Source organism: Mesoplodon mirus, assembly GCF_964341445.2.
Source record: "Mesoplodon mirus genome assembly, chromosome: 3".
In the NCBI taxonomy this organism is placed as follows: domain Eukaryota; kingdom Metazoa; phylum Chordata; class Mammalia; order Artiodactyla; family Ziphiidae; genus Mesoplodon; species Mesoplodon mirus.
The window spans coordinates 122,076,381-122,099,447 of record NC_138978.1 but is presented as its reverse complement, the minus strand read 5'-3'; the positions used below and the strand labels follow the sequence as shown (position 1 = coordinate 122,099,447).

At 39.3% G+C, this 23,067-nt stretch overlaps 1 protein-coding gene across 2 annotated transcripts in view; it reads left to right on the top strand.

Annotated features, from left to right (window-relative positions):
- SPTA1 (spectrin alpha, erythrocytic 1) overlaps positions 1-22,776 on the top strand; it is a gene marked incomplete at its 5' end in the record, with an annotated part of 76,554 nt that extends 53,778 nt beyond the window's left edge. The window contains 10 exons of one of the 2 annotated variants that reach the window (XM_082613441.1): positions 1,816-2,025; positions 12,875-13,171; positions 13,998-14,110; positions 15,272-15,289; positions 15,759-15,810; positions 19,232-19,419; positions 20,316-20,369; positions 20,742-20,888; positions 21,663-21,807; positions 22,341-22,776. In XM_082613441.1, coding sequence (XP_082469567.1) covers positions 1,816-2,025; positions 12,875-13,171; positions 13,998-14,110; positions 15,272-15,289; positions 15,759-15,810; positions 19,232-19,419; positions 20,316-20,369; positions 20,742-20,888; positions 21,663-21,807; positions 22,341-22,466 — 1,350 coding nt within the window. In that variant the 3' untranslated portion in view covers positions 22,467-22,776. Of the gene's footprint in view, positions 1-1,815; positions 2,026-12,874; positions 13,172-13,997; positions 14,111-15,244; positions 15,290-15,758; positions 15,811-19,231; positions 19,420-20,315; positions 20,370-20,741; positions 20,889-21,662; positions 21,808-22,340 lie in introns of both variants that reach the window. The other variant, XM_082613440.1, reaches the window with a different exon arrangement.
- Between the last annotated feature and the right edge of the window lie 291 nt (positions 22,777-23,067).

The window sequence follows — 23,067 nt, the reverse complement described above, 5'->3', positions numbered from 1 at the left end:
TAATTACCATTTCTTTTTTAAGGTGAGAACATTTAAGATCTACTCTCAACAATTTTAAAGTACATAATACAGAAATATTAGCTATAATCACCATGCTGTGCATTAGCTCTCCAGCACTTGTTAATCTTATAAGTGGAAGTTTGTTCCCTTTGACCAATTTCTCCCCATTTCCCTCACCTCCCAGCCCCTGGCAACCACCAATGTACTCTAAGTTTGGCTGTTTCTCTAAGTTTGGCTTTTTTAGATTCCACATGTAAGTAACATTTTACAGTATTTGTCTTTCTCTCTGACACTTATTTCACTTAACATAATGCCCTCAAGTTTTATCCAAGTTGTTTCAAACAGCAAGATTCCCTTCTTCCTCCTGACTGAATAATATTCCATATGTGTATATCACATATCTTCTTTATCTATTGTTCTGTTGACATGCACTTAGTTTGCTTCTGTATCTTGGTTACTGTGAATAATGTTGCAATGAACATAGAAGTGCAGAGTATCTGTATGTCTTAGATGTGTCTTTTATAAATATAATATAGATGAGTATTGATTTATTATCTATTGATGATTTTAATGGAGTAGTGAATCCATTTACATTTAAAGTAATTAATTCATGAGTTTTATTTAAAGCTATAATTTGACACCTCCTCTACCCTATCCCCTATCCAACCCCACTTTTTTCAGTAATGATTCAAGATGTGATTTCAGTTTTCCTGAGGACTAGCCTTTTTCTGTTTGCTCTTAAAACTAGGGACTTCAGAGGTTTCAACTAAACCTCTTTCACTAAGTCTGCTCCTAATTGATGTGTCCTGATCTCAGCACTGTGAGACTGCAGAAAATTCTTAGATTTTAGATTCTTTAGACTTTAGATTCTTTAGATTTTACATTCTTAGCTACAATTTCTGCTTGACTTCTAGGACTTGTGTTTAGGAATCTATAAATACCCTGAGGGGGACATACAGGGAGATTATTGAGCCTCCTTTTCTGCAGCTCCCTTTTCATGATTTCCTCAAACTGTGGATTCCCCAGTTTCCTAGAACTCCTATTTTTGTGCCTTTAGTTCCATGAGATGATCAAAAGATCTGAGCATCTTCTTCCTCCACTACCTCATCCTGTACAGCTTACACTTCAAAGGGAAAAGTGACAGAGAGTATTACTCTTAGTTTGCTACTATTTCCTTCTCCCTGGAATTTTGATCCCTCAAGTTATAGCTACCTGAGTTACATTCTGATCCCTTTCAAACAGCTGATTTTTTGTACTTTTATCCAGCATTAAAAGTTATTCTCAAAGGGAGAATTTGTCAAATACATACCACCCTGTTAAAGCTGGAAGTGGAATATCCTGAATTTTGTGATTCTGATATCATTTGTGCACACACACACACACACACATACACAATCATTTGTATAACTGGCACCTGTATAAGGTCTTTTGTTAGTTTGAATACTTCCACAATTTCTAGTAGTGTACTACTGCTAATTAGAATGCAAAATCTAATAAATGATATAAAAGAGTTTTAGAATGTGAGACTTAAGAAGGATTTAGTTTTGATTCAGAAATATTTGGAATATCACATCATGCTCCAATACTCCCTTAATATTAATTTTGTACCTAATCTAAAATCCAATTTTAAAACACGGGAATTTGACTATAATTCCAATCCCAAATGTTTACAAAAGTCTCTAAGTCCTATTTCATTTTCCTTGGGCACCACTCTAAACTCTTGTGTAGGTCCAATCTGGTGGAACCCAGGTATGAACGACCCCTTGGAATCTACATTATTTTTCTGTTCACAGTTTCTCTATGGGTCTTTCTCAGGACACACTGCATGCCAGTCTGCAGAGCTTCCAGCAAGAGAGACTGTCTGAGATAACTGACCTGAAGGACCAACTAGTGGCTGCTGAGCACAGCCAGACTGAAGCCATTAAGGAGCGCCATGCTGCCCTGCTGAGGCTCTGGGAACAGCTGCTGGAAGCTTCTGAAGCCCACAGACAGGAATTGCTGGAAAAACAGCTGCCCCTACAGAAGGTAAAAAAAAAAAAAAAAAAAAAAGATGAAAAACCATCAGGCCTCGATTATCTGTACCTTAGCCATGAAATCCAGAAATAGATACTGGAAACCATGTTTGAATACTGTAGACATTTAAGTGAGTACATTGCAAAGAATCAGGAAGACATTCTTATGAGCAAGAGGTAATTCATTTTTTTAGATTGATAGGGAGTATTTTTTTGACTGATTTATCTGTTATCCAGCTGACTTATGATGGAAGCCAGGTACATATAATGGAAAGAAGTAGGTGAGACAAGGGATAGAAGATCTTACTGTATGGAAGAACTAATACTGGCATGTAGGAGTCAAGGTTGTCCTTGTCTTTTTTGCTAACTCAAATAAAAGGAATATTAGACAAGTATAACTTGTGTTCTTATATTTCCTAGCTGGGGGACCTTGCCTGTGTCACCTAACATTTCTGAACCTTGATTTATCTATTTATAAAACAGGGTAATATCACCATCATATCTCGTTCTATGTTATTACTATTAAAAGAGATAATAGATCTGAAAATGCAGTATAAACCATCATGTTTTATATGGATATAAGTTTTAAAATGTTCTTTCTAGTGGTGGCTGCTAAGGTATTGAATGTTGATGATAAAAATATTAATAGTAAAAGGAAGCCAAGATGGTCAGTGAAATTACTGAGTATTTCTAGACCATAAGAAGTATTGTATCTGGCAACAAGTTAAGGGAAGTATTGTACCTGGCAACAACTTAAGGTAGGGAGTTACAGGAATCAGAAAACACACAAATAAAAAATCAGACCCTTAATTAATTTCTACTCTATTTTTAATCATTATTAGTTTCTGCTTTATAACAAAGTGAATCAGTCATACATATACATCTGTTCCCACATCCCTTCCCTCTTGCGTCTCCCTCCCTCCCACCCTCCCTATCCCACCCCTCCAGGCGGTCACAAAGCACCGAGCTGATCTCCCTGTGCTCTGCGGCTGCTTCCCACTGGCTATCTACCTTACGTTTGTTAGTGTATATATGTCTATGCCTCTCTTTCACTTTGTCACAGCTTACCCTTCCCCCTCCCCATATCCTCAAGACCATTCTCAAGTAGGTCTGTGTCTTTATTCCCGTTTTACCCCTAGGTTCTTCATGACATTTTTTTTTAATTCCATATATATGTGTTAGCATATGGTATTTGTCTTTCTCTTTCTGACTTACTTCACTCTGTATGACAGACTCTAGGTCTATCCACCTCATTACAAATAGCTCAGTTTCATTTCTTTTTATGGCTGAGTAATATTCCATTGTATATATGTTCCACATCTTCTTTATCCATTCATCTGATGATGGACACTTAGGTTGTTTCCATCTCTGGGCTATTGTGAATAGAGCTGCAATGAACATTTTGGTACATGTCTCTTTTTGAATTAGGGTTTTCTCAGGGTAAATACCTAGTAGTGGGATTGGTGGGTCATACGGTAGTTCTATTTGTAGTTTTTTAAGGAACCTCCATACTGTTCTCCATAGTGGCTGTACCAATTCACATTCCCACCAGCAGTGCAAGAATGTTCCCTTTTCTCCACACCCTCTCCAGCATTTATTGTTTCTAGATTTCTTGATGATGGCCATTCTGACTGGTGTGAGATGATATCTCACTGTAGTTTTGATTTGCATTTCTCTAATAATTAGTGATGTTGAGCAGCTTTTCATCTGCTTCTTGGCCATCTGTATGTCTTCTTTGGAGAAATGTCTATTTAAGTCTTCTGCCCGTTTTTTGATTGGGTTCTTTTTTTTATTATTGAGCTGCATGAGCTGTTTATATATTTTGGAAATTAATCCTTTGTCCATTGATTCGTATGCAAATATTTTCTCCCATTCTGAGGGTTGTCTTTTGGTCTTGTTTATGGTTTCCTTTGCTGTGCAAAAGCTTTGAAGTTTCATTAGGTCCCATTTGTTTATCTTTATTTTTATTTCCATTTCTCTGGGAGGTGGGTCCAAAAGGATCTTGCTGTGATTTATGTCATAGAGTGTTCTGCCTATGTTTTCCTCTAAGAGTTTGATAGTTTCTGGCCTTACATTTAGGTCTTTAATCCATTTTAAGCTTATTTTTGTGTATGGTGTTAGGGAGTGATCTAATTTCATACAATTATATGTACCTGTCCAGTTTTCCCAGCACCACTTATTGAAGAGGCTGTCCTTTCTCCACTGTACATTCCTGCCTCCTTTATCAAAGATAAGTTGGCCATATGTGCGTGGGTTTATCTCTGGGCTTTCTATCCTGTTCCATTGAGCTATCTTTCTGTTTTTGTGCCAGTACCATACTGTCTTGATTACTGTAGCTTTGTAGTATAGTCTGAAGTCAGGGAGCCTGATTCCTCCAGCTCCGTTTTTCGTTCTCAAGATTGCTTTGGCTATTCGGGGTCTTTTGTGTTTCCATACAATTTGTGAAATTTTTTTCTAGTTCTGTGAAAAATGCAAGTGGTAATTTGATAGGGATTACACTGAATCTGTAGATTGCTTTGGGTAGTAGAGTCATTTTCACAATATTGATTCTTCCAATCCAGGAACATGGTATATCTCTCCATCTATTTGTATCATCTTTAATTTCTTTCATCAGTGTCTTATAATTTTCTGCATACAGGTCTTTTGTCTCCTTAGGTAGGTTTATTCCTAGATATTTTATTCTTTTTGTTGCAATGGTAAATGGGATGATTTCTTGATTTCACTTTCAGATATTTCATCATTAGTGTACAGGAATGCCAGAGATTTCTGTGCATTAATTTTGTATCCTGCTACTTTACCAAATTCATTGATTAGCTCTAGTTGTATTCTGGTAGCATCCTTAGGATTCTCTATGTATAGTATCATGTCATCTGCAAATAGTGACAGCTTTACTTCTTCTTTTCCAATTTGGATTCCTTTTACTTCCTTTTCTTCTCTGATTGCTGTGCTAAAACTTCCAAAACTAAGTTGAATAAGAGTGGTGGGAGTGGGCAGCCTTGTCTTGTTCCTGATCTTAGTGGAAATGGTTTCAGTTTTTCACCATTGAGGACAATGTTGGCTGTGGATTTGTCATATATGGCCTTTATTATGTTGAGGAAAGTTCCCTCTATGCCTATTTTCTGCAGGGTTTTTATCATAAATCGGTGTTGAATTTTGTCAGAAGCTTTCTCTGCATCTATTGAAATGATCATATGCCTTTCTCCTTCAATTTGTTAATATGGTGTATCACATTGATTGATTTGCATATATTGAAGAATCCTTGCATTCCTGGAATAAACCTCACTTGATCATGGTGTATGATCCTTTTAATGTGCTGTTGGATTCTGTTTGCTAGTATTTTGTTGAGGATTTTTGCACCTAAGTTCATCAGTGATATTGGCCTGTAGTTTTCTTTCTTTGTGACATCCTTGCCTGGTTTTGATATCAAGGTAATGGTGGCCTCATAGAATGAGTTTGGGAGTGTTCCTCCATCTGCTATATTTTGGAAGAGTTTGAGAAGGATGGGTGTTAACTCTTCTCTAAATGTTTGATAGAATTCGCCTGTGAAGCCATCTGGTCCTGGGCTTTTGTTTGTTGGAAGATTTTTAATCACAGTTTCAATTTCAGTGTTTGTGATTGGTCTATTCATATTTTCTATTTCTTCCTGATTCAGTCTTGGCAGGTTGTGCATTTGTAACAATTTGTCCATTTCTTCCAGGTTGTCCATTTTATTGGCATAGAGTTGCTTGTAGTAATCTCTCATGATCTTTTGTATTTCTGCAGTGTCAGTTGTTACTTCTCCTTTTTCATTTCTAATTCTATTGCTTTCAGTCTTCTCCCTTTTTTTCTTGATGAGTCTGGCTAATGGTTTGTCAATTTTGTTTATCTTCTCAAAGAACCAGCTTTTAGTTTTATTGATCTTTGCTATCATTTCCTTCATTTCTTTTTCATGTATTTCTGATCTGATCTTTATGATTTCTTTCCTTCTGCTGACTTTGCGGGGGTTTTGTTCTTTTTTCTCTAATTTCTTTAGGTGCAGGGTCAGGTTGTTTACTTGAGATGTTTCCTGTTTCTTAAGGTGGGATTGTATTTCTATAAACTTCCCCCTTGGAACTGCTTTTGCTGCGTCCCATATGTTTTGGGTGGTCGTGTCTCCATTGTCATTTGTTTCTAGGTATTTTTAAATTTCCTCTTTGATTTCTTCAGTGATCACTTCGTTATTAACTAGTGTATTGTTTAATCACCATGTGTTTGTATTTTTTTTGTGTCTGTGTGATATGCGGGCCTCTCACTATTGTGGCCTCTCCCGCCCTGGAGCACAGGCTCCAGACACGCAGGCCCTGGACGCTCAGGCCCAGCGGCCATGGCTCAAAGGCCCAGCCACTCCGCGGCATGTGGGATCCTCCCAGACCAGTGCATGAACCCGTCTCCCCTGCATCGGCAGGTGGACTCTCAACCACTGCACCACCAGGGAAGCCCTGTTTGTATTTTTTACAGATCTTTTCCTGTAATTGATGTCTACTCTCATAGCATTGTGGTTGGAAAAGATCCTTGATACAATTCCAATTTTCTTAAATTTACCAAGGCTTGATTTGTGACCCAAGATATGAACTATCCTGGAGAATGTTCCATGAACACTTGAGAAAAATGTGTATTCTGTTGTTTTTGGATGGAATGTCCTATAAATATCAGTTAAGTCCATCTTGTTTAACATATCATTTAAAGCTTGTGTTTCCTTATTTATTTTCATTTTGGATGATCTGTCCATTGGTGAAAGTGGGGTGTTGAAGTCCCCTACTATGAGTGTGTTACTGTCAATTTCCCCTTTTATGGATGTTAGTATTTGCCTTATGTATTGAGGTGCTCCTATGTTGGGTGCATAAATATTTACAATTGTTATATCTTCTTCTTGGATCGCTCCCTTGATCATTATGTAGTGTCCTTCTTTGTCTCTTCTAGTAGTCTTTATTTTAAAGTCTATTTTGTCTGATATAAGAATTGCTACTCCAGCTTTCTTTTGATTTCCATTTACATGGAATATCTTTTTCCATCCCCTTACTTTCAATCTGTAAGTGTCTCTAGGTCTGAAGTTGGTCTCTTGTAGACAGCATATATATGGGTCTTGTTTTTGTACCCATTCAGCCAATCTGTGTCTTTTGGTGGGAGCATTTAGTCCATTTACATTTAAGGTAATTATCGATATGTATGTTCCTATTCCCATTTCCTTAATTGCTTTGGGTTCGTTATTGTAGATCTTTTCCTTCTGTTGTGTTTCTTGCCTAGAGAAGTTCCTTTAGCATTTGTTGTAAAGCTGGTTTGGTGGTACTGAACTCTCTCAGCTTTTGCTTGTCTGTAAACGTTTTCATTTCTCCATCAAATCTGAATGAGATCCTTGCTGGGTAGAGTAATCTTGGTTGCAGGTTTTTCTCCTTCATCACTTTAATTATGTCCTGCCACTCCCTTCTGGCTTGTAGAGTTTCTGCTGAGAGATCAGCTGTTAACCTGATGGGGATTCCCTTGTGTGTTATTTGTTGTTTTTCCCTTGCTGCTTTTAATATGATTTCTTTGTGTTTAATTTTTGACAGTTTGATTAATATGTGTCTTGGCGTATTTCTCCTTGGATTTATTCTGTATGGGACTCTCTGTGCCTCCTGGACTTGATTAACTATTTCCTTTCCCATATTAGGGAAGTTTTCAACTATAATCTCTTCAAATATTTTCTCAGTCCCTTTCTTTTTTTTTCTTCTTCTGGAACCACTATAATTCGAATGTTGGTGCGTTTAATGTTGTCCCAGAGGTCTCTGAGACTGTCCTCAGTTCTTTTCATTCTTTTTTCTTTTTTTTTCATTCTTTTTTCTTTATTCTGCTCTGCAACAATTATTTCCACTATTTTATCTTCCATGTCACTTATCCGTTCTTCTGTCTCAGTTATTCTGCTATTGATCCCATCTAGAGTATTTTTCATTTCACTTATTGTGTTTTTAATTGATGCTTGATTCATCTTTAGTTCTTCTAGGTCCTTGATAACTGTTTCTTGCATTTTGTCTATTCTATTTCCAAGATTTTGGATTATCTTTACTGTCATTATTCAGAAATCTTTTTCACGTAGACTGCCTATTTCCTCTTCATTTGTCTGGTGGGTTTTTTTCTTGCTCCTTCTCCTGCTGTGTGTTTTTCTGTCTTCTCATTTTGCTTATCCTACTGTGTTTGGGGTCTCCTTTTTGCAGGCTGCAGATTCATAGTTCCCGTTGTTTTTGGTGTCTGTCTCCAGTGGCTAAGTTTGTTTCAGTGGGTTGTGTAGGCTTCCTGGTGGAGGGAACTAGTGCCTGTGTTCTGATGGATGAGGCTCAATCTTGTCTTTCTGGTGGACAGGTCCACGTCTGGTGGTGTGTTTTGGGGTGCCTGTGGCCTTATTATGTTTTTAGGCAGCCTCTCTGCTAATGGGTGGGGTTGTTTTCCTGTCTTGCTACCTGCTTGGCATAGGGTGACCAGCACTGTAGCTTGCTGGTCGTTAACTGAAGCTGTGTGCTGGTGTTGAGTTGGAGATCTCTGGGAGATTTTCGCCGCTTGATATTATGTGGAGCTGGGAGGTCTCTTGTGGACCCATGTCCTGAAGTTGGCTCTCCCACTTCAGAGGCACAGCACTGACTCCTGGGTGCAGCACCAAGAGCCTTTCATCTACCCGGCTCTGAATAAAAGGCAGAAAAAGTAGAAAGAAAGAATTAGTAGAGGAAAGAAAGAGAGAGAGAAAGAAAGGAAGAAGGAAAGAAAGGAAGGAAGGAAGGAAGGAAGAAAGAAGGAGGGAGAGAGGGAGGGAGGAAGGAAAGAAAGAAAGAAAAAGTCAGGAGGGAGGGAGGGGTGGAGGGAGGGAGGAAGGAAAGAAAGAACGAAAGAAAGAAAGAAAGGAGGGGGGAGGGAGGGAGGAAGGGAAGGTAGGAAAAAGAGAAAGAGAGAAGATAAGGTAAAATAGAACAAAGTATGATAATATATAGTAGCGTTATTAAAATTAAAAAGTAATTATTAAAAAAATTTAAAATAAAAACAGACGGATAGAACCCTTGGACAAATGGTGGAAGCAAAACTATACAGAGAAAATCTCACACAGAAGCATACACATACACATTCACAAAAAGAGAACAAGGGGAAAAAAATCGTAAATCTTGCTCTCAAAGTCCACCTCCTCAATTTGGGATAATTCGTTGTAAAAAGAGGAAAAGAGGAAAAAGTCTGAAATCTTGCTCTCAAAGTCCACCGCCTCAATTTGGGATAATTCGTTGTAAAAAGAGGAAAAGTGGAAAAAATCTTAAATCTTGTTCTCAAAGTCCACCTCCTCAATTTGGGATGATTCGTTGTCTATTCATGTATTCCACAGATGCAGGGTACATCAATTTGATTGTGGAGCTTTAATCCGCTGCTTCTGAGGCTGCACAGAGATATTTCCCTTTGTCTTCTTTGTTCTCAGAGCTCCCGGGTCTCAGCTTTGGATTTGGCCCCGCCTCTCCGTGTAGGTTGCTGGAGGGCGTCTGTTCTTCACTCAGACAAGACTGGTTTAAAGGAGCCTCTGATTCGGGGGCTCTGGCTCACTCAGGCCGAGGGAAGGGAGGGGCAAGGAGTGCGGGGTGAACCTGCAGCGGCAGAGGCCAGTGTGACGTTGCACCAGCCCGAGTCGCACCGTGCACTCTGTTCTCCCAGGGAAGCCATCCCTGGATCCTGGGACCCCGGCAGTGGCGGGCTATCAGGCTCCCCGGAAAGGGGGCGTGGACAGTGACCTGCACTCGCACACAGGCCTCTTGGCGGTGGCAGCAGCAGCCCCAGTGTCCCACGCCCGTCTCCGGGGTCCGCGCCTTTAGCCGAGGCTTGCGCCCGTCTCTGGAACTCCTTTAAGCAGCGCTCTTAATCCCCTCTCCTCGAGCACCAGGAAACAAAGAGGGAAGAAAAAGTCTCTTGCCTCTTCAGCAGCTCCAGACTTTTTCCCGGACTCCCTCCGGGCTAGCCGTGGTGCACTAACCCCCTCAGGCTCTCTTCCCGCCGCCAGCCCGTCCTCTCCCTGTGCTCAGACCGTAACCCGAAACCCGAGCCTCAGCTCCCAGCCCCGCCCGCCCCGGTGGCCGAGCAGACAAGCCTCTCAGGCTGGTGAGTGCCTGAGGGCACCGATCCTCTGTGCGGGAATCTCTCCGCTTTGCCCTCCGCACCCCTGTTGCTGCGCTCTCCTCTGCTACTCCAAAGCTTTCCCGCTCCGCCACCCACAGTCTCCACCCGTGAAGGGGCTTCCTAGTGTGTGGAAACCATTCCTCCTTCATGGCTCCCTCCCACTGGTGCAGGTCCCGTCCCTATCCTTTTGTCTCTGTTTATTCTTTTTTCTTTTGCCCTACCCAGGTATGTGGGGAGTTTCTTGCCTTTTGGGGAGTCTGAGGTCTTCTGTCAGCGTTCAGTAGGTGTTCTGTAGGAGTTGTTCCACGTGTAGATGAATTTCTGATGTATCTGTGGGGAGGAAGGTGATCTCCACGTCTTACTCTTCTGCCATCTTCCCCCGGGTCTCAATTTCTACTCTATTGAAGGACATGGAACCTACAGAAATTAATCTTAGTGAAAAGTTAAAGCAATTAATGGAAAACTGTATATCCATATCTATATATATATACACGCACACACATATATGTACATACACACATTCTACATAAGAAGATACTTCATGTTCTAATTCTATTTTACTCAATTTTCAAACTGCAAAGAGTTTTGTTATTTTATTTTATGATTTTAAAATCTTTGTAAAGTATTCAGTTGATACATAATATTATGAATATAATATGACATTATTTATAGTTTTTCATGTCCTTCTTGGGTAGGGGCAATATTAGTTTTCTCTGTGTTTGGTCTATTTTAATGTATAGATTGCTGAAATGAATACAGAGAAGGTGTAATGGTGTAATACCTTTGCAATCTCCTTCCATTTGGGTCAATTTTCTTCTCTTTAACCCCTATGTTTGGAAATGAAAACTGATTTTCATATCTGTATAACATAAATCTCTTTGAAAGTACAACATGCTGACCCAAAGTATATGATGTATATTTTTTCATTTTTTGTTATAAATTTATTTGTTTGTTTGTTTTTGGCTGCATTGGGTCTTTGTTGCTGCTCGCGGGCTTTATCTAGTTGCGGTGAGTGGTGGCTACTCTTTGTTGCGGTGCACGAGCTTCTCATTGTGGTGGCTTCTCTTGTTGTGGAGCACGGGCTCTAGGTGCATGGGCTTCAGTAGTTGTGGCTCGAAGGCTCTAGAGTGCAGGCTCAGTATTTATGGTGCACAGGCTTAGCTGCTCTGCAGCATGTGGGATCTTCCTGGACCGGGGCTCAAACCTGTGTCCCCTGCATTGACAGGGAGATTCTTAACCACCAAGCCAACAGGGAAGTCCCTATGTGATGTATTTAAATCTAAAACTTTTCTATTACCTACTGTTTAGGAAAATCCATGCTATTTCTCTCATTTAGAAATTCAAAGTCATTCAGAGCATATGAATAACTCCTAAGAGCATTGCATGGATAAGGATACTGGTTAGAGGGTAGGAAATGGGTTTAAGCAGGGGTTCAGTCATGAGATGAGCCTTGAACAAGGTTTAGAAGGAAGGTATGATGAGAACGCAGTATAAGCAAAGAGACATCAAAGAAGTGTGGTCTGCAGAAGATCAGAGGAGAGAACGAAGAAATGATATCCCACAAATTGATTTTTTTTTTTTGAAAGCAAGCCTAACCCAATGAGAGAGAAAATATGAAGTTTGCTGCTGACAGCTTACTGGACAGTTTTCCTTGGAGACTGTCTGATGGGATTAAATTCAGAAGTAAAAGTAAATGTCACTTTCCTATTACTAGCCTTGAGCTTTTGTTTTCACTGAACCATTTCCACCTCCTGCATGTCTTCTTTAATTGTCTTGCCCAAAGATGTGAGCATTACTTTAATTAGCTCCTTTTTAATAATATTTCCTACTTCCTTTTTTTAAAAATTATATCTTTTTATTTATTTATTTATTTTTAGTTTCTGCTTTATAACAAATGTAATCAGTTATACATATACATATGTTCCCATATCCCCTTCCTTTTGCATCTCCCTCCCACCCTCCCTATCCCACCCCTCCAGGCGGTCACAAAGCTGATCTCCCTGTGCTATGTGCTATGTGGCTGCTTCCCACTAGCTATCTACCTTACGTTTGTTAGTGTATATATGTCCATGCCTCTCTTTCGCTTTGTCACAGCTTACCCTTCCCCCTCCCCATATCCTCAAGTCCATTCTCTAGTAGGTCTGTGTCTTTATTCCTGTCTTACCCCTATGTTCTTCATGACATTTTTTCCCTTAAATTCCATATATATGTGTCAGCATACAGTATTTGTCTTTCTCTTTCTGACTTACTTCACTCTGTATGACAGACTCTAGGTCCATCCACCTCATTACAAATAGCTCAATTTTGTTTCTTTTTATGGCTGATTTTTATTCAATCAGTTATCAATTCACTCATTTAACACTTATTTGTGCATGTTTACTATGTGCCAAGTAGACTTGGAACACAGACATCAGAACAAGAAATCATGAAATCTTATCATTTAAATCTACCCTTGCCACTTTTGGAATCTTATAACTAATATAATCCTAGAAGTCATCCAACTTCATTTGTAGGTGTTGGAAGAAAAAGAGAAAATGCTAGGATGGGGGCTTGTACCTTGAATGCACATGTCCATCCATCTGGTCACATGGTCTCCATTGGTTTTAGTTCTGCCCTCTTAGAGTGTTGGCCCTGAAAATATTTGAAGACAGTCATCTTTTTATCCTCAGTCTTCTTTTCTGCTGACAAACTTTATCAGAAAAGATGGAAGTTTCTTTTTTTTTCCTCTATAGGCCGAGGATCTGTTCATGGAATTTGCACACAAGGCTTCAGCTTTCAACAACTGGTGTGAGAATGCTGAGGAGGACCTCTCAGAGCCTGTGCGCTGTGTCTCACTGGATGCAATTCGGCAGCTGCAGAAGGACCATGAGGACTTCTTGGCCTCCTTGTCAAGGGCCCAAGGAGACTTCAACTATTTGCTAGAGCTAGACCAGCAGATTAAGGCCTTAAATGTGTCCTCTAGCCCCTATACGTGGTTAACAGTAGAGGTGCTAGAAAGGATCTGGAATCACCTATCTGACATCATCAAGGTAGCTTGGGGCAGAGCAGAGAGTTCCTTTGGCTACAGTGAGCATGATCACTTGATATATTATCCAAGTTTGGGGACTTTTGAGAAAGAAAGGAACACTATTAATAATTATATTAGGACAGCACTCATGCACTGAGACAATCTAAGAAAAAATTTGGAAATATATTCACAACAGGCATAGCCCTATGCCCTAGGTTAGAGTCTCAAGCATCTGGGTGTTGAGTGGTGATTCAAGGAAGCAAGCACAAGCTCCAGGAGATGGCTCTAAAAATAGGTTATGAGAAGTTCATGAGGCTTGTATATACCTTTACAGTGTATATACTCCAAGGCATTCTCTATTTTATACACATCTCCAAAAGTGCCTTTTTAATGTGTTTGTGTTTAATTTTTGTCTGTATATAGTAATGCTCATTACTGAAGCTATGGAAAGTATTTTAAAAGTTTACAAAGAAAAAATTCACTATAAAATCACCAATTTCATTTGGCAACTCATTATCTTTTCCTTTAAAGCTACTTTTATGTCCATTTAAATGAAATTTCAACTGGAAAAAAATTGAGTTGAGGAAAGATTTGCCTTTGTTACTAGTTTATTTGTTACTGGCCTTGGTAACACCTGTAAGTATTTATGGGAAGTTGCATAAGCTTCTTTCACATTTCTGAGATGAGAAGAGGTGGGTTGGAAGAAAAGTGAGCACACAGGCAATAGTATTGGAAGATAAGTGAAATTTGAAAGAGGGAAGATGAGCAGGTGAGACTCAGAAACAGTTATTTTATTTCAAAGAAAGGTCTGCAATCTGCACATTACTATCTGTGATTTGGGGTTTTAGGACAGGGAGCAGGAGCTGGAAAAGGAAGAGACAAGACAGGTCAAGAACTTTGAGATGTGCCAAGAATTTGAACAGAATGCCAGTGCCTTCCTTGATTGGATCGTGCAGACCAGGTGTGCTGTGATACCCCCAAACTCATCATCCATAAGCTATATTTTCCATTTACTATAGGGATGAAATACATAACTGAGGGAAGGAAGGGGAACTCTTACAGTATTTATGCTGTCCTAAAATCACCATATCCTGTCTGTGCTCTGTATTTGGAATTGACTGTACTCTAAATCAATCATTGCAAAATTGAGAAATGAGAATTTCATCTCGTTGCCCATTCTGTATTCTCTCCTTGATACTCTTACTTTTGTTCCCTCTTGCCTATAATTACAGTCCAAAAATAATAACAATCCCTTATGTTTGCCTTCCCCTTTGTACTTTACAAAGTATTTCTATGATCCATTATCTCAACTTTCAGAGCAACCTTGAAAAGTGTACAGAGCTGATCCTATTACCACTGTTTCCAAATGTGGAAAGAAGTTCAGTAGATAAATTGACTCGATCAAGATCACATATGTATTTATTGGCACAACCAGAGCAGAGTACACTGTGAATACTTCATAGGAAATTATTATGTTGCTTGACTGCTAAAACTGTGAAAAGAATCAAGTGAGATAATATATGCTAATTGCTTTTATTAAATGCAAAATGTTCTATACATGAAAATAACATTTGTCACACCTTCTGGGGCAAATGACCTGGAAAAGAGGAGACTTAGAGGGTATAACAAATGAGTAAATGGTCAAAGGTGGTAGACTATATTCAGCAGGTGGGTCAGCATTGTGGAGTTAAAGTGTTGTTTTAGGCAATCCATGCTAATGTTCCTACAAACACGTTGACAAGGATAAATCAGACAATGAACAAAAAGAAATTCTGTATCATGGCTAAATAAAACATCTGACAGAAAGCAGAGGATATACAGCTCACCCTCCTCTGCCTCTGGTTTTGGTCCCTCCTCCCCTGGCAGCAGGTGCCCAACACTGAGCATAGCACCTGACACCTGAGCCCTTCATCTTAAATTAAAGAGATGCACAGAAGGCTCTGAGCTTCTCAGTGTGGGGGAGATTTTGGGGACAGTGGGTGGAACAAGTTCATACTTTCTAGGTACAAAGAATTTAGAATGTGTCATAAATCTGAAGAAAGAAGATCATTTAAGTAAACCATGTTAACATGTGATTTCACTTTTCTCTCTTCTGATTCCTGTTCTGGACATCCATATCCAGGGATTATTTTCTGGATGGGTCAGTATTTTATGTTATCATGTTTGTTTTGTTGTATCATTCTGAAAGAATTAGTTAAGGAGGCCTTAGTACTAAAGCATCTTCATCCCATTGCAATCTGATGGTCCCTAGGTAAAATGTGGGGTAAGAAAGAGAAGCAAAGTGTATATCATTCTGGCCCTACACCCCACTAGGTGAAGTATTGCCTACATTAGGTTAAAGGTATATTTGAGAATAATAACTAGGAGGGAAGTATGGAAGCTTTCTCATAGGCAGAGAAGAACTGGGACAGCCTTACTTTCTTTTTCATTTTTTGCCAATAAACAGAGAGGGTTTGGCCTTGTGAAAATTTGGCATTGTGAAAATTCATTTCAGAAAAGCCATATAACTTGGAAGAACTATAGAAGTGTAGGGGTTTTGGGTTAGTCTGTTTGTGTAAAATACTGACCTCTGATAATATAAGTAATGTTTTCCTGTGGTTCTTAACTAGATCTTTGCTGAAAGAAACAGGAACTCTGGAATCCCAGCTGGAAGCAAATAAAGTAAGTAATGTTCATTCATTAGCTCTAAACATTGCTGGAATTAGAAAAAGTGCAAGAAAAACTACTCAAAGGAAACTGATGATTCTTTGCAGTAAGTCCCCTGGTGCAAAAGTCAAAAGCCTAAGGCTCTGGTGTCAACCCTGCCAACAATTTGCATTCTAACCTTTGGCCACCACTTCATGGACATGGATGTCAGTTTGCTTAAATCTCAACTTCAATTTCTGTATCTATACAATGGAGTCAATAATAGCTACATTATAGACTTACTCTACTGATTAAGTAAGGGAACAAATGCAAAAGCTTCTGGCCTAAAACTTGCAACATTGACAAATTTCTGTTATTATTTGATGTGGTAAGAAAATAAAATTGAATCTAGATTATCTCTTAATAATTGAGTGAAGCAGTGAGCTATACTCCTAGAGAAATGGAAATAAAAACAAAAATTAAAAAATGGGACCAATGAAACTTAAAAGATTTTGCACAGCAAAGGAAACCATAAACAAGACCAAAAGACAACCCTCAGAATGGGGGAAAATATTTGTAAATGAAGCAACTGACAAAGGATTAATCTCCAAGATATACAAGCAACTCATGAAGCTCAATATCAAAAAAACAAACAACCCAATCCAAAAGTGGGCAGAAGACATAAATAGACATTTCTCCAAAGAAGATACACAGATTGCCAACAAACACATGAAAGAATGCTCAACATCATTAATCATTAGAGAAATGCAAATCAAAACTACAGTGAGATATCATCTCACACCAGTCAGAATGGCCATCATCAAGAAATCTAGAAACAATAAATGCTGGAGAGGGTGTGGAGAAAAGGGAACACTCTTGCACTGCTGGTGGGAATGTGAATTGGTACAGCCACTATGGAGAACAGTATGGAGGTTCCTTAAAAAACTACAAACAGAACTACCATATGACCCAGCAATCCCACTACTAGGCATATACCCTGAGAAAACCATAATTCAAAAAGAGACATGTACCAAAATGTTCATTGCAGCTCTATTCACAATAGCCCGAAGATGGAAACAACCTAAGTGTCCATCATCGGATGAATGGATAAAGAAGATGTGGCACATATATACAATGGAATATTACTCAGCCATAAAAAGAAACGAAACTGAGCTATTTGTAATGAGGTGGATAGACCTAGAGTCTGTCATACAGAGTGAAGTAAGTCAGAAAGAGAAAGACAAATACCATATGCTAACACGTATATATGGAATTTTAAAAAAAATATCATGAAGAACCTAGGGGTAAAACAGGAATAAAGACACAGACCTACTTGAGAATGGACTTGAGGATATGGGGAAGGGGAAGGGTAAGCTGTGACAAAGCGAAAGAGAGGCATGGACATATATACACTAACAAACGTAAGGTAGATAGCTAGTGGGAAGCAGCCGCAGAGCACAGGGAGATCAGCTCGGTGCTTTATGACCGCCTGGAGGGGTGGGATGGGGAGGGTGGGAGGGAGGGAGATGCATGAGGGAAGGGATGTGGGAACAGATGTATATGTATGACTGATTCACTTTGTTATAAAGCAGAAACTAATTTAAAAAAATAAAATAAATAAATAAATAAATAAATAAATATGCCAATTAGCAACAACAACAACAAAATCTACAAACAGGGTTTCCCTGGTGGTGCAGTGGTTGAGAGTCCGCCTGACGATTCAGGGGACACGGGTTCATGCCCCGGTCCAGGAAGATCCCACATGCCGCGGAGTGGCTGGACCCGTGAGCCATGGCCACTGAGCCTGCACGTCTGGAGCCTGTGCTCCACAACGAGAGAGGCCACAACAGTGAGAGGCCCGTGTACCACAAAAAAAAAAAAAAAAAAAATCTACAAACAAGAAATGCTGGAGAGGGTGTGGAGAAAAGGGAACCCTCTTGCACTCTTGGTGGGAATATAAGTTGATAAAACCACTCTGGAGAACAGCATGGAGGTTCCTTAAAAAACTAAAAATAGAACTACCATATGACCCAGCAATCCCACTACTGGGCATATACCCTGAGAAAACCATAATTCAAAGAGTCATGTACCAAAATGTTCATTGCAGCTCTATTTACAATAGCCAGGACATGGAAGCAACCTAAGTGTCCATCAACAGATGAATGGATAAAGAAGATGTGGCACATATATACAATGGAATATTACTCAGCCATAAAGAGGAATGAAACTGAGTTATTTGTAGTGAGGTGGATGGACCTAGAGACTGTCATACAGAGTGAAGCAAGTCAGAAAGAGAGAAACAAATGCCATATGCTAACACATATATATGGAATCTAAAAAAAGAAAGAAAGAAAGGAAATGGTCAGAAGAACCTAGGGGCAAGACGGAAATAAAGATGCAGACCTACTAGAGAATGGACTTGAGGATACGGGGAGGGGGAAGGGTAAGCTAGGACAAAGTGAGAGAGTGGCATGGACATACATACACTACCAAATGTAAAATAGATAGCTAGTGGGAAGCAGCTGCATAGCACAGGGAGATCAGCTTCGTGCTTTGTGACCACCTAGAGGGGTGGGATAAGGAGGGTGGGAGGGAGGGAGATGCAAGAGGGAAGAGATATGGGGACATATGTATATGTATAACTGATTCACTTTGTTATAAAGCAGAAACAGACACACCATTGTAAAGCAATTATACTCTAATAAAGATGTTAAAAAAAATAAAATGGCAAGAAAAAAAAATAGCAGTTGGCTAGAACAGTGTTTTTAACCTTAACCTTATTTTCTTTCCCCCCACCACCAGAAGAAAAAATTAACTAATTAAATCTAATTTATCCCTAATGAGAGAACTTAATCTAAAAAGATGTTGTCAGACAGGACTGATTTTTGCAGGGCCACAAACCATTGTAATATCTAATATGTTTTCACAACTACCCTCCTCATCACAACGAATTCACTCCCCCCTTCTTTAGGAAAAGACATTCCCCTGTTCAGAAAACATGACCTAAATGTAGATGTTTGGCATATAATATGCCTGAATGACAGAAGAGTCTTGTGGAAGTCTGTCCAAGCCAATGAAGGAGACTGAAGTGTGAACACTGGGAAGTTTAAGTGGACCTCAGAGCTCAACCACAATCAATAGTGCAAATAATACATGAGGCAAATCACTGGGAGCATGGATCCTGGGAATCCTACCCTTCTTTATCTGCAGCACATAACTGTTGACACTTAGATTTATATATTACAGATTACCAGAATTATAACCACCACTTTATAAATGAGGAATACAAATATAACTGAGTAGTTCATTTTTTACAGAGGACAGGAAAATTCCTGAAGATAATTGAAAAGGAGCAATGAAGTGAAGTCTAAACTTATTAGCTTCTTACCTTCTGTATCATCCCTAGGTTTGGATCTGGTACCCTGGTTGACTGCCTCTTTTCTTTGTCTTTTTCCAGAGGAAGCAGAAGGAGATCCAGGCAATGAAGCGTAAGCTGACCAAGATTGAGGACCTGGGTGAAAACTTAGAAGAGGCTCTGGTCCTGGACATTAAATACAGCACCATTGGGCTGGCTCAGCAGTGGGACCAGCTCTACCAGCTTGGGATGAGAAGGCAACACAGTCTGGAACAACAGATCCAAGCCAGGTATTGAGAACCTGTGGCCAGGGCTGGGCAAGGGTGTGGGTGGTGTTAGGTATTAGAAACTTATCTCCAAGAGCTAAAGTTTGGGGTACTGTATACAGGAGTTGCTTCAGGGATAGTACACTCACTATCCCCAGAACCGATATTCTCTCTCTTTACTGACCCACAGAATGATTATTTATCTTTTTATAGGAGGCTATTATAAACTGGGACACAGTGCTCCCATCCCCCTGTGTCTTTTCGCCACCCATTTCTCTGAGTCTATTCACCATCTTATATGACCTCTTCAGAAAGCATTCCCTTTTGTAAAGTTCCCACCAAAATGTCTAGAATAAAATAAATATTCAAAGTATAGAGCAGAAGAGAAAATTTCATTTTTTTTCTAAATTAATTAATTATATCAGAGCAGTCTTAGTTCTCCATAGCTTTTTTGGCAGCATTAGTTATCTGGATCAGAAATTGGCAAACTTTTTCTGTAAATATCTTGATAATTAGTATCGTACAATTTGTGAGACATATAGCCTCTGGGTTAACTACTCAACCCTGCTGTTGTGAAGAGAAAACATCTATTGATAATTCATAAATGAATGAGCATGGACATGTTCCAATAAAATTTTATTTATGGACACTGAAATTTGAATTTCTCACAATTTTTAATGTTTAATGAAACAGACTTCTTCTTTTGGTTATTTTTAATCATGTAAAAACCATTCTCAGTTCATTGACTATACAAAAGTGAGTGGCCGACTGGATTCGGCCCATGGACCATAGTTTGCCAACCCCTGAACTAGATCACTTGACTAGCATAATAGTCACTAAAATTCCTCTCTTATTCTTATGGCATGCCTTTTTCTATTTCTCTGTTTACTACATGGGTTAATTTTTGTTTTTCTTTACAGAGACATCACTGGTCTGAGTGAGGAGACACTACAGGAGTTTGAAACAGCCTTCAGGTGAGTATAACGATTGGTTCTTTGTTTTCCAGACAATCAAAATGAATTTCCAAGTAACTATTATTTTTTTTTCCCTCAGTGTGGTTTAGTAGGATCTTAAATGAAGATATAGATATGTTATTTAGCTTCAAGTCTTGGCTTTTAGTATGTCTATGAGATTTTAGGAAATACATTTATCTTATGTTCAACATTTTATTCATTTCCCTCCATATAATAGCTTAAAAAAAAAAAGTGTGGAAACACAGACAAGCTCTCCACTCAACTGATATCCTTATGGAATGTTACTAAAGCTCCAACTAGTACAAAAAGATCTATTCTTTTCTTTTTTAATCTGATTTCTATTGAACTTGATAAAATGTTTTTATTCTTTAGGCACTTTGATGAGAATTTGACAGGTCGCTTAAGTCACAAAGATTTCCGGTCCTGCCTGAGAGGGCTCAATTACTACTTGCCCATGGTGGAGGAAGGTGAACCTGAGCCCAAGTTTGAGAAATTCCTGGATGCTGTTGATCCAGGGAGGTAGGAGGAAGACCAAGGGCCAGACCATAGCAGGGAATGAGGCTTGGGGAGGGGGGGGCAAGCACAGAAAGTAAAATGATCCATAAAATATGAAATTAATTCATCTTGAGAGTAGGAATATACAGACTACCATAAATGAATTGAGCAGCTTTTGGTTCCCTTTTAGGATTAGCTCAGAAGTTCATGGCACTAACTCCAGCTCAGGCACCAGCTCTGCAATTTGTTCAATTCCTGGTTTATGTTTGATCTAGGAATTTCAGCTGGCTCTGGAAAGGAACTTGAGAGAATAATTCCTTCCCTTGTGTAATATCTTAACGAGACATGGATTATTCAAAGGCCAGCTCCTGCAGATGGGGTTGCTGTGTGCTTGGACCAGAGTCATAGAGGGATTACGTTACTAATTAGGGACCAATTCTTTCTTATACCAAGGACCAAAGAAGATCAGAAATAGAGGTCTTCAACTAAACTTGAAGAGCTTGAGATACTTAGAGACTGGTGCTAGTGGAAAATCCCCAAATTCTACTTAGAGAGTCAGGCTGACTGACCCATGTGGAAACGGAGGCTAGAACATAGGAAACTGTTTATTTGGCTGTAAGGACATGAGGATGTGGGTCAAATAGAGATCATAGCCCATAGTCTCAGAGAGCTGAGATGGGACAGACACTTGGAGAATCCAGCTTCTCTCTGTCTCTGAGACACTGATTAGGATGAGAAAGGAATCTGCCTTCCTCTTTGTCTTGAGAGGGGACAATTCCTGATCTATTTCTCCAACAGAAAGGGCTATATCTCACAAACCGAATATACCGACTTCCTGATCGACAAGGAGTCAGAGAACATCAAGTCCAGTGATGAACTAGAGGATGCTTTCCAAGCCCTGGCAGAGGGCAAGGCCTATATTACCAAAGAGGACATGAAGCAGGTCAGATTCCAGTTTGCATCCACTCTCATTACACTCTCATCACAATCTACATTTTGCTCATCTCAGGCTTGGCTGCCTACTTATCATAGGCAACCACTTTTTCTCAGATAGTGTTATGCACTGGATATCATTTGCTTTGATCACTCATGTTGTCTTGACACAACTCAAAAATCTACAGTCAATCTCTAACGACTCTCAGTGTCAATCCCAAACATGCTACTTGGTTTTTAAGGCTATTTATTTATCCTGTTTATTTAATAAGCCAAATTTAGAGAATGGTGTAAATAGTGCAGTCAGAGTGAGATGGGACTCTTTGGATAAGAACTAAGTTGAAGAGATGAGTTGGTCTTATTCATTAGAAATTATAGATTTCTTTCTATAAGAAAAGCACATGATAGGACCAGGGCTGGCTTCTTCTTCCAAAGTCTCTCCACTTCCTGGGTTTAGGGCATATTAAAAGCCCCAAAGAGCCAGCTATTTTTAATCCTTATTACTGTATTTCTTTCTTTCTTTCTTTCTTTTTTTATGTTCAGGCCCTAACCCCAGAACAAGTGTCATTCTGTGCCTCACATATGCAGCAATACATGGACCCACGCGGCCGAAGCCAGCCTGCTGGCTATGATTATGTTGGCTTCATTAATTCCTACTTTGGCAAGTGATAAGCAGCTATTCCTGGGTCAGAGGATATTGAATCTTGGTGTTGTGGGAAGTATTAGGGGATGAAGAAGACAGGCGAGTATAGAGGGTGGAAAGATAGTCGTGTGTGTGTGTGTGTGTGTGTGTGTGTGTGTGTGTGTGTTACATTTATTGCAGGACCTGAAAAAAATTATTGAGCTTGGGAAATAAAGGCATTAACAAAATTGGAGGAGAGGAGGCCATGGGTTTATTTTATATGCAACTAGTCACTGCTGAGGGGTATTAAACAAGGCCTCTATTTTTCATTTGTTGATTTCTACCTATCCTTATTGCTTTGTGTCTTTTCTGATTATAGAATAAAGTATTTCCTTTTTAAAAAAAACATTTTTATAGTTCTTTTTGATAGCACAATATGAAGTAAAATGTTCCTGACTCAATTGGGTTTCTATATTTCTGAGAATTGTACTGTCATCTAAATATAGGCATCTAATTACACTGTAAATAAGTGCTTGGGTGCAGTAGATACATAAGATCCAAGATAACTTACAAACAGTGTTTCTTGAGCTTGAAATGTGTTTAAATTCTTACTTTTGAAAATGGAGATATTTGATATTCTGGGAAACC